We start from the raw sequence: 18,209 nt of genomic DNA on the forward strand, positions 1-18,209 counted from the left end.
CTAATTACATTTTTCATCCAATCCAGTCTATAGTAATTTTACTGTTAAAATTTATTTAGAAATAAAATCCATAACTTCTATATGTAATTGTAGATATCATAGATTAAAAAATAAAATTGATATTTATAACATTAACTATAAATTTTGTGCTTTTTGCATAATAAAACTTTTATTTTGGCCAATTAATTAATTAAAATATTTGGCCCTACCTCAGTTTCTCTAGTTTCTTTAACCCACCGCCGACGCTTCCCCACATCTTTGGTGTGCCCTGCTCACTATCGTAGAGAGAAACCTTACTTCAAAGTCATAGAGAAGAAAGAAAAGAATAGGGAAGAAAGAAGAGAGAGAAAATGGCACGAAGAGAAGCTGTACTTCTATATGGTTGAGTCCCAAGTTAAACCCTAACCCGAATAGTAATCGGAGTGTCTCAAATTGTCGCCGTTTGCCTATATTTGACTACCACCCCTTTGCTAGTTCCTTCCCGTCATCTAACTCTCCAGCATCTGGCTTACACCATTGCCCACCACCACCGTCATTACTGTTAATTGCATTTGTTTGTGTTTTTTATTTTCTTATATTGTGCGCATTTAAATCATTGTTTTAGTTGTGCAATGACTAGTATATGTATGTAATGATATTATTATTTTATAAATAATATTTAAAATTTTGGTATTATAAATTTTTTTTAATTTGCCTTTATATATTGTGTATTTTTGCAACAAAAGTAATTAGTAAATTTATTTTAAAAAATGTAAGTAACTAAATTAATTGGCTTTTAGTGATCAAATTTTGGTTGCTGAATGTCTATGCATATTGGTTGCTAAATATAAGAGTGTTTGGTGACCATAGACTGGTTGCCGAATATATAGCATCAGTGACCACTATTTGGTGGTTAAAAATATTTCAAAACATATAAAGACTATAAGTGACCAATATCTTGTTCACTGTTAGTAGTTTTTAGTGATCAAAGTATTTGGTTCCAAAATGGTGCTTGTTAGTGACCATATTAATAGTTGCTAATAACTATGATGTTGGTCGTAGATATGACATTAGGATACCAAATTTTGATGAAAATGGTTATTTTTTCTGACTTTTAGAGATTACACTTGGTCCCTAAAAATACAAAAGTTGATCGTGAAAACTTAAAAAGTTTTAATGGCCAAAATTTAGTAGTTACTAAAAGCAATTAGCTACCAAATTTTAGCGACCACCACTGTTTTTTGGTTAATTTGCTTTAGGGATTTAAAAGTCAATTTTTAGTAGCAAAAAGGGTGGTCACTAAAAATGATTTTTTCGGTATTTAGTTTTAGTTAGATTTACTATTTTGTTAGTCATGTTTTGAAATTGTTTAGGTTATTTGTTGAATTTTACTTAAGGTTGATCTTTAAATATTGATTTTTATCTAAGTAATGGGTTTTTTAAATATTAATTATTTTTAATTTATGAAAAATTTAAAATTTCTTCAATTTCTGTAAATAAATATAGTCATTTTAATTATACTCAACTTATATGGCATAATTGAGATATGTTACACAAACGGTATAGCTTATATTATGTTGGAAAAAAAAATGCATGATTGAATTTTGGTATTTAAGAATTGAAAATTTTGCCGGCTTATTTTCCTGTCGTATATTTTTCTAAAAGATTTTATTATTATTATTGGTTGGATTGATAATATTATTTTGTTAGCCCTATTATTTTATATTATTATTCTCCTAAGCTATCAAGATCCACAAGTATTCACTCATCCCCTCTTTTTTTAATTCTCAGATTGTTTTAGCATTCTGATGTTGGGTACCCCAAGTATCGACCCATCTCCTTTTCTTCTTCCTAGACTGTTCTAGCTTTTTGTTTTCTGATCCTGTCGGCGCTTGCAGCGTGAACGGTTGACTTTGATGGAGACTGTATGAGCTATTGCTACCATGTTTTAATTAATTGTGGTGTGAACTTGAGACTTTGGGTCCTATCATTAAAGATTTTATTAATATTGAGCAAAGTTTATAACCAAATGAATTATTGAGCGGAGTCGGGTGGTAGACAAGACTCCTAAGTGTGGGTCCTATCATTAAAGATTTTATTCATTATGTCTTAATTAGGAGAAAATCTTTAGTGAAACGATGGTACCAGATACCACTTCAAGTCAATATTTGACACCTGTTAAAAATGCCACATCGTCTCACCATTTTAACTTATTATTATTTTTTTCTTGAAAACATAAAAACTTTTGCAGGCAATTTTTCCTTCTTCAAAAGATTCTTTTTCTTCCCTTCCATGGCGTAAATGAACGGTCCTTTTCTTTGTCTGCAATTTTAGATCCTCAAAGCCATGATTTTTTTTTTTCCTTTAAATTGACCCATTCACAGAACTCTTTCATTTTCAAATTGTTTTTGATTTATATTGGATGGATAGACAATGCATTCGAGCACTGTAACACATGAGATCTTGCATAAATGGGTCTATTAGAATAATATACCTCTCTATCTCTATTTGTCAGTGCCCATTTGATTTGTATCTAAGATTTCCATGATGATTTTAACACACATACAAAAAACAAAAAAAGAAAAAAAAAAGAAAGAGCTTTGGAGCTCCCTTTGAAGGCTAGCTTTCTCTCTCTAATGCTTCCAAATGAAGATTTTGGGGAGTTCTAATGCTTCTGAAATGTAGGTTTTGGAGAGTTATGTACCTTTACATGGAGGATGCTTTTATTTATCCTTGTTTTAATTATCACGTTTTCATTTAAACCCTTAACCACAATGGTGATGGCGAAGGAATAAACCATAAACCCATCGATATGGGGCTGGCCTCCATGCTTTTCTTCTGTAAAAAATTTTAAAACTTAAAAAAAATAATAATAATGAATATAATAAATTGGGAAGATAAACTGACATTGAATTTTAACAGGTGTCATGTACTGATTTGAAGTGGTACCAGCTGACTTGGTACCACCGTTGCACTGAAGATTTTCTCCTTAATTAGCATCCAAAGGTGGAGTAAATGGAAGAAACCATCGTACTATGAGGTGCAGTTCTAAGATTCAACTTTGATAAATTTTATTTGTGCTTTGTGGCATGCTTCAATATGCTCAAATTACATTTAGGAGAGAGGATTACAAAGGACTTCAATATGCTCAAATTATAGTTAGGAGAGAGGATTACAGGGGCTTCATATTGCTGATCTAACTCGAAAAGGTTATAAAGCAGGCCAGATTGATGAATCTCACCGAAATGTCCTTGTTTGTTTTCCCAAAAAAAAAAAAAAAAAAAAATAAATAAATAAATCAATAAACCAATAAATAAATAAGTTTAAAAATTAATATTTGTAATTATCAAGTCAAACCGTTCCATTGACTAATTAATAAGCAGTGAGCTCAACCTAGAGTGGAGGATCAAAAACCTACTTTATCCCTGAGCAGCCAAGGAAATTTCTTGGATACCCTCCCTCCACTGTAATCGCCAATAATTCAGGAGTCGAAAGAGTCAAACCATTAATCAGAAGTATAAATTTTGTTTTTGCACAAGACAAAAGTCAGGCTACGCGGTATAAGACAACCAAAGTAGATCGAAACCCCTAAAACTAAGATTGGAAACTGGATGAGAGTTACAGGTTGAGAGCAACAAAATGGGTAGACTGGGCTGCAACGTCGACGGCGACCTGAATGATCAGAAATTCAGTGAACCCATGCCTTGGATTGGAATCTATGTGGCTGCAGCTTGTCTGGCCTGCCTAATTGCAATGGCTGCGGATGTCATCCATGGTTTCCGACACCGGAAGTTCTGGTTCCCCTGCAAATTCTTCTCTATCAACGCAACTTCCCTGACCTTGATAGGTGTAGCAATCAAACTCTCAGTTGATCTAAACACCCCGATGCCTCGCCGCCAGGATCAGCTTGCTAAACTTAGCAGTGCCGTCTTCATCTGTACGGTAATGGGTAACTCTATGCCTTCTTTTGGAATTATGGAGAACGAAGAAATCTGTATGAATATTATGGCTTTGGCAATACTAGTTATCACAGTTATTGTGAATATCTGTATGCAATTAGCTACTGGGGCTATCTTTGTCTTCTGGAAAGAGCATGCTGCCATCATGTTTCTCATGCTTCTTTTGCTTGTCATCTTGAGCTTTACTGCTTTAACAGTTCCGACTATAAAGCATTATCTTGAATACAAGTATAATAAGAAGTATGAATTGGCTCTAACAGAATGTGCCGATAAAACTGATAAGACAGTTGTTTGCAAGCTTAGAAAGGATCTGATAAAATATTGGATGATGGCTCACACCTGTAGCCCCCAGTTTGTGATTGGGCGGTCAGTTACATGCACAGCTTCTGGAGCATTATGTGTCTTGAGTGCCATGATTTTAGCAGAAGCCATGTTTCGATCTTACTTTCTGCTTGGCTCATTTGAATTTTGCATTGGTGATTCTGACTACAAATGGTCAACCACCCTAGTTCTCATTACGCAGACTACTGCTGTAGCAGTTGGTACCATTGCCCCAGCAATTAGATGGTTATTTGCCATTAAATTCAGATGCCCAAAACGAGGTAACACCAGCTACAAAGATGAATTGTTTAAAGTAGAAATGTACTGGATCCAGATACTATTAGAGATGAAAGATTACCCGTTAAAATCTAAAATCTTTAAGCTCCATAGCAGGCGCTGCAGAAGAGCCGCTCATGCTGCAAAAATTCAATTTTTGGACTTATGCATAGCATTGCAGACTTCAATTGTAGTAATAAGCAAGGTGATTCGATTCATTTCCATTTTCCTTGTAAGTCGAGTCTTGATATGCTGTGACTGTTGCATAGAGTTGAAGAAAAAGTTCAAATTCAGTAACACTGTTTCAAGTTGCTCAGAACCAGCTTCGCAATCACATGACAAACTGGATCTTAGTCGATATGTTTTGCATCTTGAAGGTGAAGATGCACTTGTTGAGGTAATGATGAGGAACAATTTTGATGCTACTGATCATTGGCTTGAGAAGGGGAAGAAACGAGAGCCCAAATTTTTGATAAAAATGTTAGAGAATTCTTCAAAAGGATTCAGGGGTGTGGCAGAGTTTGACAGTGACCAAGTTCCTTCTCTAGTTTGCGAAGAACCTACAAATAGTTGGGCTCTTCCTGTGGTGACCCTAACAAGTATTGCACTTGCTCTTCCAGATGTTAAACTTTGCTCAAGGAAAGATTTGATATGCGGTGTCAATGAAGGCCTTTTATATGTGAAAAAAATGGAGAAACTCCTGGACAAAAGTGCCAAACTGGCCAATATCAAGAAGGCAGCAGAAGTTATATGGACAGGAGTAGATCTTTATCACAAATGGCTAGACGTGGATCTCCATAAACTATCACTTCAAGGGACAAGCCCGAAGGAAATACTAGAAGAACTTGCAGAAACTGCAAAAAACAAGTTTTTGGAACTGAAGAATGATAAGAAAGCCTGCTTGAAGGAGAACCCTTTGAAATGGCCCACCAAAGTACTGGCTGCCAATTCCATGTACAGAATAAGTTGCAATATTCTGCTAATTTACGAAAGCAGAAGCCACCTCGCTGGAGAGCAACTATTTGAAGCAATAAGTGACATGATCTCTGATATACTAGGTGCTTGTTTGACTAATTTTCAGCAAGCAATATCAATCAAGTGTTTGAGCAGTGCCATAGAAACGAGAGAAGACAGTGTGAGGCATGCAGTTTTTGCTCTTGGGAGAACCATAAAGATCCTGAAAATTCTAGAACGTAAAGCACTACCAAGTTTGGAAACTCACCAAATGGCATCCATCGACGAGTGGCGTCTGCTAAACAAGCAAAAGAAGACTTGGCCCTTCACCACATCATCAGCCGTGGGGGACACACTTTCTTCCAGCTCAAATGATATCTACCTAGCCATCGACTAGAACTTTCAAAACCTGAAGTTGAAAACAGAACAACTGATTCCCATATTAGTAAAAAGCTTAGTTGAAGATCTTTTCCTTGCCATATTTTGTGTAAATATTTTTAGTGTAATTGAGGTTTCCGTATAAAAGTTTCAACGATATTTAGTTTTGAGTAATCAGATACTTTGTTTTCTCCACCCCTGATTCACGTTGGTAGATATAGATTTTCTAGATGCAACTCAGGAACCAGATGATAGAAACATATGAACTTATAAGGAGCAGTTTAAGAAAAAAGATTGAATTCTTGGAAAGCATCAAGCCTAAGGGCGATAGTATTATTACTGGATTGAAGAAAACACATGGGATTGCAATACAATAATTTGTGTATCCTAACGGACTACCATATAATAAAAACTCAGTATCTTTAAGGTATGGCTATGATGCATATAGCATCAAACAAATGCAAAATCTCAGATGCGTTGGTGCTATTTTAACATAAATAAATTGAATATGTATTAAATACAGCACTATATTTTCAAGATCTGCACACATAATCATAGAACTATATTTAGCTAAATTTCTTACTTTTTATACGCAACTACTGGATAATCATAAAATCCTTTAACCTGCAGGAAGATAACAAAAAGCAAAAAACTAGGAGCAGTACCTAATGAGCACATTATTCTCTAACCTTTTTTTCTTAGGCTTTTACCACATAGGCACCCGTCGATAACTTAAGCATTAATTTTTCAATCGAATGTGTCGTACTAATTCACTAGTCACTTATTCCCAATTTGTCTATATATATATAATAATAATTAATAAATAAAATGGTAGTAATAATGATAATAAAAAATATATATAATGAATAATAATATAATATTAATAATAACAATAAAAAAAAGGAAATAAGCCAATTGAACTTTTAGAGAGAACAAATCCTTCAGTGCAATGGGCCAAGGGTTTTACTTATTAAAAAAAAAAATAATAAGGGTCAATAAACAAACCAGTCCAATTAATGACAAACAAGCTCTGTCAGTAAATCACATTATTATTGTTAGTCCATACAAAAACATCTAATAATCCCTCCCACTTGAGCTGCATAATAATCACAAATAACAACAAACTCATTTATTATAAAATCTCCCGGATCAAAATACCATTTTATCTAAAGCATATAGCATACTGATAGGATACAACAATATGCCAGACCAGGTAGTAGTGATTTTCTTAATAAATCTCTCAAAACTAAATACCACTTCAACTGAGTACTTTGTATGCCATAAACTTAGTCTATTTAATAAAATTTTACCTTACCACATGCAATCCCTCAACATAAGATACCGCTTTATTCGAGTATATTGCGTATCGACGGGATATAACAAAATACTCAAAGTAGATAGTAAGGATCCACCATGGCACATGTTGATACGAACTTAGGTCGACTCATTCCTAAACCTGTAACAAATAAAGTATGGACCGTTTTAAGACAAGTTTTAATGGAAACCTCAACCCTTAATCAACCTGTGACTAAAAACTTTGGTATAGTGATGACGCCACAATAGAGAATGAAAAACCTATTGATAAGTTGAATGTTTGAATACCATAAACAAAGCTTGATAAGTTCAATAGTTTGTAGAGAACCAATAGCATAACTCTCACAACTATCTTGAAAATTCTTAAATTGTTTTATTCAACTAAAAGGGGTGCGAATTTATAGGCAAAGAACAAATTCTAGTTTCCTAAAACAAAAATTGACATTAAACCTAGTTTCCTAATCTTAATTTGACTAATTAACCTTCCTTTAATTGAAATTAGAAAAGGTGATTTAACTTAAACCTAGTTTCCTAATCTTAATTTTACTAATCAACTTTCCTTTAGTTGAAATTAGGAGATGTGATTTAATTACATGGTTAAGGCATATTAAGAAACTAATTCGACACTTGTCCTAATATAAAATAAACACGAAAATAATTAAGATTCCTATTTACAATTCGGAAATAATTAATAACTTGGACACCAAGAAAAATCAATTAGGCCTTGAATCTTATCAAATCCACACAAATTCCACATAGGACACCATATGACACTGCCATATCATCCTATGATTGCCACATCATGCTGTAACATCATCAAAGGCTTTTCTTCATGAATTTGGCTATATAATCCTATATATTGGACCATCCTTGACTCATCTTTAGTAGTGAATTTCCCTTGAGAGCTAAACATCTCCTAATTCAAAACATTTAGTGCTTCTTTAAATCTTTTAGCTTGAGCTTATGTTATTGATTTTGTCTTCAGTTGTATAGGATTTTGGCTCTAGTAGACAAGTCCTCATCATTCCCCTCTTCTTGCAAAGGATTTATCCTCAAATCAAGCTCCTCACCTACAGAAAAATGAGATAAGTTAGAAACATTAAAAGTAACACTGACATTACACTCACTTCGCAAATCTAAAGGATATGCATTGTTGTTTATTCTCTCCAATACTTGAAAAGGTCCATCTTCTTTTGGCATAAGCTTATACTTGCGTTGGGCAAAATGACTTTCTTTCCTTAATGTATCAAAACATCATCTATACCTATTCTTGAGGCATCATATTCAATCTCAAAAGTTTTTGAAAAGTTAGGCAAAACCAATAAAGGAGAATTAGTAAGTTTTTCCTTCAACAAATTGCAGGACTTTTCTTATTTTTCTCCCCAATGAAAACCTGTACCCTTCTTGATAACCTCTATCAGAGATGCAGCAATGGTACTAAAATCCTTGATAAACCTTTTATACAAGCTAACCAACCCATGAAAGCTCCTAACATTTGTGATTGAAGTTGGCATCGGCCATTCTTGGATGGCCTTAGTCTTCTCCTGATTAACTTTAATACTTGCAACATTTATTACAAAGCCTAAAAAAAGAAGCTCAGATTATCAAAAGTTATACTTTTTAAGATTAGCAAACAACCTCTCTTTCTTAAGAGCTTCTAAAATTAGCCTAAGATGTGCTACATATTCTTCTAAACTCCTGTTATATACAAAAATGTCATCAAAATACACAATCACAAACCTAGCAATAAAAGCATGCAAAACATGGTTCATTAATCTCCTAAAAGTACTAGGAGTATTAGTTAATCCAAATGGCACAACTAACCGCTCATATAATCCATTGTTTAAAACATAGTTTTCCACTTATCACATTCTTTCATGCGTAATTGATGATAACCGCTTCTAAGGTCAATCTTAGAAAAAAATGCATGCATCATATAATTCATTAAGTATATCATCTAACCTAGGGATAGGTTGCCTATAATTAAAAGTTATGTTGTTAATAGTGATAGAACCTAGGTCGACTTTCTCCTAAACCCATATTATAATAGTCCGGATCAAAATTAAGTTCAGATTCTAATGGTCACCTTGACCCCTAATCAACTTGTGACTAGAAACTTTGGTAGATGATGAAGACGCCACAATAGGTGATGGATGTCCTATTAATAAGTCAAAATAAACACTTAATCTCTATTCGATGTTTTAGGTGTTCAAAGAGAACAAAGAGAATTCTTCTCACAAATAAATTTTAAATAATAATCTAAGCTCATTTTTTATTGAAAAATAAGCCTTTAAATAGGCTAAAATCACAAAAAAAAAAATCCTAGAAACATTAGGGTAAAATTTGGCCAACATAGAATTGAATTAGGAAAGGCCGAGTTTTCTATGTTTCCTAAAATAATTTGGATTAATTAATTTCTTATAAAATAGGAATTAATTAATTTACAATCAAAATAATAAAATATCAACCTTCCTAAATTGATTTGTTGAGCAAATAAATAAATAAAAGTCAAAATAAAAGACTATTTCCTAAAACAAAAGTCAAATTTTCAAATTAGGAAACTAGTTGACTAGTTTGTCAAACAAGCTGTCTTTGTCTAATCACCAGCTAGTTTAGGCTCCAAATTCACTCCAATATGTGCTATGTAGGATGCCAAATAGGATTATAATTGGTTCCCATACATTGTCCTTGATTGAATAAGCAAAGCCTACGTGAACAACAAGAAAGACCCTTCCCAGCGCCAAAACCATTCAAAACTGGCTAAGTTGATCTCTACAAGCAAATGTGTTGTATGTTCGGTCTTAATGCTGCTTTGACTTGATTCCATGATCCCTTGCTTTGTTTAATCATGTTCACAAGCTAACAAACTAGTCCTTTTCTACCCAGAGATCATAGATGCACCAAAATAGCTTACCGGGTTCATTTCAGCCTTCATAACTATTATCATGCCTTGAGATTTAATAATACCTTGAATGAAGTTAATCGGATTGTCTTTGATTTTCTTAGCTTATGCCTTAGTAAATCTCCCCGTCTTCAATTATATAGAATCAAAACCCTAGCAAGTCATACGTTGTATGGGTATAGGCGGATTCTCATCAAATAGTCCTACAATTAAAATACGTTCTTCATGTTCTATCTTTTATAGAGACTAAATAACACTGGAATAGAACACAAACTCATACTTTCTTTAATATAACCTTTTTCTAACAATTCACTTACCTGATTTTGAAGTTCCTTCATTTTCTTAGGACTACGTTTATATGCTGCCGATTAGGAATTGTCGAACCTACAAAACATTTAAGTTGATGCTCAATCCCTCTAATTGGTGGAAGTCCACTTGGAATCTCTTTGGAAAGATATCATCAAATTCTTACAAAAGAGAAGGTACAGAACTAGGAAGTATAGGATTATCAAGGTTAGCTAAATACTTCAAATAAGCTTCCTTATACGTCATTACAAACATAGGCTTTTTACACAAGAAAGTTTTCTTGATCTCATTTATTTTTGCATAGAACCCTTCTTCTCTCCTATCTTTCTTTTTCTTTTCCTCTTCTACCTGACTCATGGACTTACTTGACTTAACCTTGGAATGTGGTTCAGCTACACGGTGAAAATTACCTTACTCATGAGCAGTATGATCTTTCTTGTTTGTGGGAATGATGGATTTAACCTTTTGTTATTGTTCAGCCCCTCTCCTTCACGCATCTTTAGTTAGTCTTTAAAAAACTCTTTAAGAGTTAATGGCATCGACATAAATTTATCACCTTTATAAGGAAACACAATTTTGTTTGCCCGACCATGGTGTTTAGGACTATCAAATTTCCAAGGCCTACTTAACAACACGTGTCTTGTATGCATAGGTAAAACATCAAAGCACTTCATTCCCATAATCATCAATGTTAAATTTTACCGTTACTTATTTATTAACTTTACCTTCATCGTTATCATTTAACCATTGTATTCTATAAGGATTAGAATGCTTCATAGTTGTTAAAGCTAATTTTTTAATCACAATAGTACTAGCTACATTAGCACAACTTCCTCCATCAATTATCATACTACATACCTTATCTTTGATTAGTAGATAGTATGGAAGATGTACTCTAGCTGTACTTGATCTTCATCTTTATAGATTGTTAGGGCTCTTCTTGCAATTAAACCTAAATCTGCCTTCATCGGGTACTTGCATTGAGACTCCTCTTCATTTTCATCAATGTTGTTCTCCAGTGCTGGTATTGACTCATCTTCTAATTCATCTTCTTCATGTTCAGACTCAATATCCCATTATCCCTAAGTACCATAACTTTTATATTCAGACATTGACTTGCAACGTGCCTTCAACCCTAACATTTAAAGCATAAAATATCTCAATTTCTAGATGGGATTGGGTCAATTTTACTAACCTGTTTGCCTGAAGTAGCGGTTCCAGCCTTAACAACAAAATTAGGCCTATTTGGTGCTTTTTCCTCGTTGTTTTGGCCTAGGTACTTTCTCATAGGTGGGATTCAATCTCCAACTTGCTAGACTTAACCTCCATTGGTTCGTTGAACCCTTCGACCATTGTGGTGGTAGTACCTCTCCTCTTTAATTATTGTTTAATCTTGGCTGCCATATGCAACATATCATCCATTCTCTATATAATGTTGCAATTCAACTTGGTTAGCAATCTCCTTATTCAAGCCGATCCAAAATCTTGCCATGGTAGCTTCAGGATCCTCCATAATGTTAGCCCTCATCATGAGAATCTCCATCTCTTTGTAATAATCCTCCATGCTTTTACTGTAATGTGACAAAGATTAAAGCTTTTGATAGAGCATTTTATAGTAGTGACTAGGGACAAACCTTTTCCTCATGATTTATTTCATCTCTTCCCAAATTTTCACTAGATGTTGACCTGATCTTCTTTAGGTTATGGACTCTTTATCCTAACATTTAATGGCATAATCTCCAAATTCTAGGGCAGCAAGCTTAACCTTCTTGGCCTCTGAAAAGTATTAACACTTAGATACTATCTCCATGCATTGCTTCCTTTCTAAGTATGCTTCTGGATCATTCTTACCTTGAAAAGGTGGAATCTTGAGCTTAATACGACCTAAATCATCCTTATAGTCTTGTATTGGCCTCTAATATGGATGTCTTATGTAAAAATCAAATTCCTCCAATTCTTCCTCTATTCATTTCCTTAGTTACCATTTTCAAGCTTTTTTCCAGTTTGTCTAGGTCCTTCTCTACCACGTCCTCCTTGTGGTACATTTTGAATAGTTTGTCAAATTGTAGATTCCCTAGAATTTAAAGCTACTTGCAATTTGAGTTGCTCATCTCCTTAACTATTTGCTGCATATCTCCCATCTAGGTGGTGAACACATTGGCATCAATCTCTATCTTAGAACTTGATGACTCCTCATTGTCTTTGGACATGTTTACTGGCTGATTGATAATGATAAAAATAAAGATATCCTTACTAATTCACTCACTCACGTGTATAATCAAAGTGCCAATCTCTCATGTTTCACACAATTAATTGGCTTTTAACCCCAATGAATTAACATTCTAGCCTTTTACCATTCAAGTTAAATCTACTTGGTTTTTTGCAAACTAACTTAACTAATTCAAGTTTTAAAAATAGGTCCAAACTAAACGTAACAATAAGTTTAAACAATGACAAAGAAAGCAAGAATCAAACAAGAATCACTAATGCCTAGAATTTGGCTAGCTAAGAGTGAAATAAAACAAACTCAAGTTTTTAATGATAATTTGATCAAGCATCAACAATCAAAGGTTTCAAAGATCAAATCGAACAAGTTTGAAGCAATAGTACTTAAAACAAAAGAAAGATCACAAACCTTTTATAATTTGCCATGTAGTTTCCTTGAATCTTAGATTTTAAGTGTTTCCTTTAAAAACTAAACCGTTAACCGTTTAAGATTAACAAACTCAAACAACTTGAATTTTAATGATTTTTTATTTCTTCTTTTTATTTTTTTGGATTTTGTTTTTAAGAACAACAACAAAGTAAGATGTTTTGATGCTACTAACAGGTATCAATTGATTCTCCCACTTAAAATTTAAACAACTTTTCCAAAAATCACACAATTAGAGCTCTTAGTGCAATTTCTGAACTTTGATGCTAGATGTAATTTTTTTATTTTTTATGCAAGGATGATTTTGGACAGCAACAAAAACAAAGCAAGCAAAAATAACAATGTCAATGATTAAAGAAATACCTAGGATGATTGACCAAAGAAGAGAACAAACGAAATTCTTATTTTTTTTTTTTTTTACTATGGACAGCAAGGATGACAAGAAGAAAAATATGAAGCAATTCTTACTTAATGCAAAAATTGCATAACTAAAAGGTCAAACAAACAAAAATAATAAAATTAAGATAGATCAAACCTATACTTAGAAAACCAGGTTCTGATACCAAATCGATACGAACTTAGGTTGACTCACTCTTAAACCTGTAACAAATAAAGTTCAGATTGTTCTAAAACAAGTTTTAATAGAAATCCCAACCCTTAATCAACCTGTGGCTAAGAACTTTGAAATAGTTATGACACTATAATAGGGAATGGAAAACCTATTGATAAGCTTAGGATTTGAACGCTACAAGGAAAACTTGATAAGTTCAATAGTTTTTAGAGAACCAAGAAAATAACTCTCATAATTATGCTGAAAATTCTTAAACTGTTTTATTCAACTAAAAAGGATGCCTATTTATAGGCAAAGTACAAATTCTAGTTTCCTAAAATAAAAATCGACATTAAACATAGCTTCTTCATCGTAATTTAACTAATCAACCTTTCTTTAGTTGAAATTAGGAAAGGTGATTTAATTTAAATCTAGTTTTCTAATCTTAATTTGACTAATCAACCTTCCTTTAATTAAAATTAGGAAAAGTAATTTAATTACATAAATTTGACACTTGTTCTAATATAAAATAAACACAAAAATAATTATAATTCCTAATTACAATTCGAAAACTAATTATAATCTAGACACCAAGAAAGGTCAATTCGGCCTTGAAGCTTATCAAATCCATAGAAATGCCACATAGGACACCATATGACACTACCACATCATCCTATGCTTGCCACATCAGTGTGCCACTTCAGCGATATGCCACATCATCGTGTCACATTAACAAGGCTTTTCTTCATGAATTAGGCCATATAATCCTATATATTGGACCATCCTTGACTCACATTTAGTAGTGAATTTCCCTTGAGAGTTAAAACCTCATGGATTAAACCATTTAATGCTTCTTTGAATCTTTTAGCTTGAGTTTGTGTTATTGATCCTATCTTTAATTGTATAGAATCTTAGCTCTAGCTAATATATGCTCCTCAAACAAGTCATTATGCTAGCCTTTGTTAGTGGATTTGTCACCATGTTGTAACATGCATGTATACAATAAAATGACACTCTTATCAAAATGATACAGCTGTAGAATTATCATAAAAAAAAGCATGATAGGCTATATAACCAAAGTCCACCAAAAAGCATGTATTATAGTCTCAAAACATGCCATATACTCTATCTTTACAATCAATGAACCTATAAGTGTTTGTCAAAGATTAATTCGTAAAATAGTTTCTATTGCTATGATAAATAACATTTCTGGTGTTAAACTTTAAACATCTAGACAACCATTATAACCAACTCACAAAACCTACTATGTTAGAGTAATCGTGCACTATCTTAAAATGAACGTGGTCATATAGCCATTATAATTAGCTCATAAAACCCCACTATAATAAAATAGTGGTGCAATGATTTGAAAATAAACATGGCTATAACATAATGCACATAATAGGGACTATGCAAGTATTTACTAGAACACACCCACAACATAAACAATATCCGATGGTGTGCAGTCTTGAGTGAACAAAAAACTAGTAAATGCAAAAGATGGACTGTTCCTATTTGTACCTTTTATTACTTTTTCATTCATGAGACGAGATCCATAGAAAGTTTATCACCTTTACCATCGACAACATATTAGGAGAATATTGTGGATATTACAACTTTTCATTGTCCTCTCAATATAGGCTCTAATGAAGACAACTATAATACACAATTAGCCTTGTCTGGAAGAATATTTGTTTCAAGTACGAATAAAACCTCTTTAAGATCCTTCATATCAAATGGCTACATAACAACAACTTTGTCTTAGTCAATATGTTAGTATCAATAGAAGCCAACAATATATATTCAATGTATATATAAGATAAAATTACTCTTCAATGTATCTTCAATGTTAGTATCAATAAAATTGCTCCCACTAACCCTTAAATGTATACATAGATCAACAACATTCTCCTTAAAACCATAGGTGACAACTTCATAAAAAATTGAGATACCGTTATACAGGGACTTATTAAAGACCATAAATAGATCTACTGAGCTTACAAAACAAATTCTCATTCTCCACTACTTGGAAGCCAACTAGTTGGACCATATATATACACATCCAAATACAAATTCCATTTAAGAGAGCAGTTATAACATCCATATAATGCAATTCTAAATCATAATTAGCCATAATTGCTTTAATGATTCTAAAAGAATCCTTTGCGGATATATAAGAGAATATCTCTTTATAGTCAATTTTCTACTTCTGGCTAAACCATTCAGTAACAAGTCCAGCTTATACCTATTCACTGAGCTGCTTATTGGCTTCCTCATAAGTAACTAGATCTTTCTCATCACTTATGTTAAATTCATGTTCCTACAAATAAATCTCATGGTCATCGGGTATAATAGATTTTCAAACATTATGTAACCTTCTCAAAAGGCACACATCAACATCAGCTACAATCAAAATATCTTATTCTATTTCAATGGGTTCAATCCTAACTAACTACTAGTTGCATAACTATCATATCAACTGTGTCTCTGGCACAAACATTAACAATGAGAATCAATACACTTTCTTCTCTAAAAATAAACATTCTGGACCTTTGCTTTCACCAAAACTGACATGTCCTTAAAATAAATAGTTATGTTTGGCTTAACTATCCTGATAATCTAAGATAGACAGTAAAATCCGGAACCCTTAGATCTATTATAAGAACCAACAAGATAAATATTAAATGTTTTAAGGTCCAACTTCTTGATATCAAAATTATACACCATAATTTCAAATTTACAAACTCATACACAAAGAAAATGTGCAAACTAGGCATAACTTGTCATTCACAAGAAAAATAGCAAATTAAAATTTGTCAACACATATCGCACTATATCCATCAAAGTGCAATTCCTCCTCTCAATTATGCCATTTGCTATGGAGTTCTAGATATTGTAAACTATGCATCAATGCTACACTCACTCAAATAATTTGTGAATGGTGTTGGGTTCCATTTAGTCTCATCATATCTATCAAATTATTCAGCATTTATATCATAACCATTAACTTTTTATTCTTTTAAAACTTTATTTTCACCTCAAACTCCTTTAAAAGTAATCAAGGAGTCTAACTTCTCATAGACAAGAACAACATACCCATAACAAAAAAATCATTGTTATAGATAATAAAGTATTTATAGTCTCTCGAAAGAGGTGGTGTAACTAAGACATAGAGATTAATGCCATAACGTAAAGAATTATTTAAAAATTTGGCACATATTGGTGCAACTATAAGAGTAACAACAAAACAAATGAATTAATATAAACAGCAACTTATAAGTCAAATTACCATAAAATGCCACATAATGTCTCACAATAGCTAGTCTCAATTGACTTGCCATTCCTTGTCATCTCCCATTAAGCTATTAATTTCTAATAGTTAACAAAATTGTAGCCAAAGTTGCACCATTCATTAAAAGGGTTCTTTCATTCTACATATTGATGGTAGGCCACCTTTTGTGCCAACAAAACTAGACAACAAACTGCTTATTCTCATTGGGCTTTAGATTTTCACCGTCATTATAGAAACCTTTCTTGAATTTGTACTTTTAATTGGTCACCATAGCAGAAGGCTTAAACTTGTTCAGCTTGATGTCACACTTCTCATTGAAAAGAATAATAGTTAACTCCTTCAAAATACATTCAAATTTCCTAATGTAATGAGGCTTGATCTAACATTGTCAAAAGAGATGAAAAATTCCTCATTATGCTAAGAGATACTCCTTACCAAAATCCTTATCATGGTCCATGAGATTAATATGATAAAAGGAAAGTCTCAAGATAAGCTCATTCATACCACTAACTCCATCATAGACAATAGAGCTCAGTAAACCAAAATAATGGTGTTTCTCAATTTATCAAAGTTGATAATTTCTAACTAAACCAACTCATGAGCTTATTCAAAGTATCCATCTTTAGAATACTTGTAAAATAGAATCATCCATGCATCTCTCCATGACCATCATATAACATTTATATAAATGCTTCACATCCTTATACAACACTTAGACTCGGCAATACTATGATTATTTGTTATCTCCGGTGAAACAAAATCTAAATCAAAATCTACCTTTATAAGATTCAAACATTTTTTTCTTAGAATCTTTAGCAGCTTCTAATAATTAGTATATTCTATTTTATCATGAAATTCATAGACAAGGTACTAGAAGTTCTCACAACTATGAAATAGCAAAAAACAAGAATGCTTCATCACAAGGACTATGCAAATTCTATTTTTGCAGTCCCCTTCAATCATATCTAAACACATAATATCACTAAGATCCTTGTAGCACAAAGGATACCCATACATGGGTTAGAGAGAATCTATCAAATCATTACAATGATTTAGTTAAACCACCGACAGGGTAGCCTAATCATCCATATGAGTTCATAAGTGGGATAGAATGAGTTACACTAGCAATTTCATGAAATAAACAAACTAAGTTCTATGACAGATATATACTTAGCATCTTATCTACTATGTCAACTCCAAGTTGACGTCCATAAATTAAACAAATTAAACTTCACTATAGGTGAGTACATAAAATTATAATTATTATGTCAACTTCTATTACATTAGCAATTATATGATATGGACAAATTAAGCCTCATGACAGG

At 32.8% G+C, this 18,209-nt stretch overlaps 1 protein-coding gene across 1 annotated transcript; it reads left to right on the forward strand.

Annotated features, from left to right (window-relative positions):
- The first annotated feature begins 3,413 nt into the window (after positions 1-3,413).
- LOC107404300 (uncharacterized) lies at positions 3,414-6,041 on the forward strand. The gene has a single exon (XM_048464432.2). The coding sequence runs from the start codon at positions 3,619-3,621 to the stop codon at positions 5,884-5,886; it is 2,268 nt and encodes a 755-aa protein (XP_048320389.2). The 5' UTR covers positions 3,414-3,618; the 3' UTR covers positions 5,887-6,041.
- The last annotated feature ends 12,168 nt before the right edge of the window (positions 6,042-18,209 follow it).

Source organism: Ziziphus jujuba, chromosome 6 (assembly GCF_031755915.1).
Source record: "Ziziphus jujuba cultivar Dongzao chromosome 6, ASM3175591v1".
NCBI classification, from domain to species: Eukaryota; Viridiplantae; Streptophyta; class Magnoliopsida; order Rosales; family Rhamnaceae; genus Ziziphus; species Ziziphus jujuba.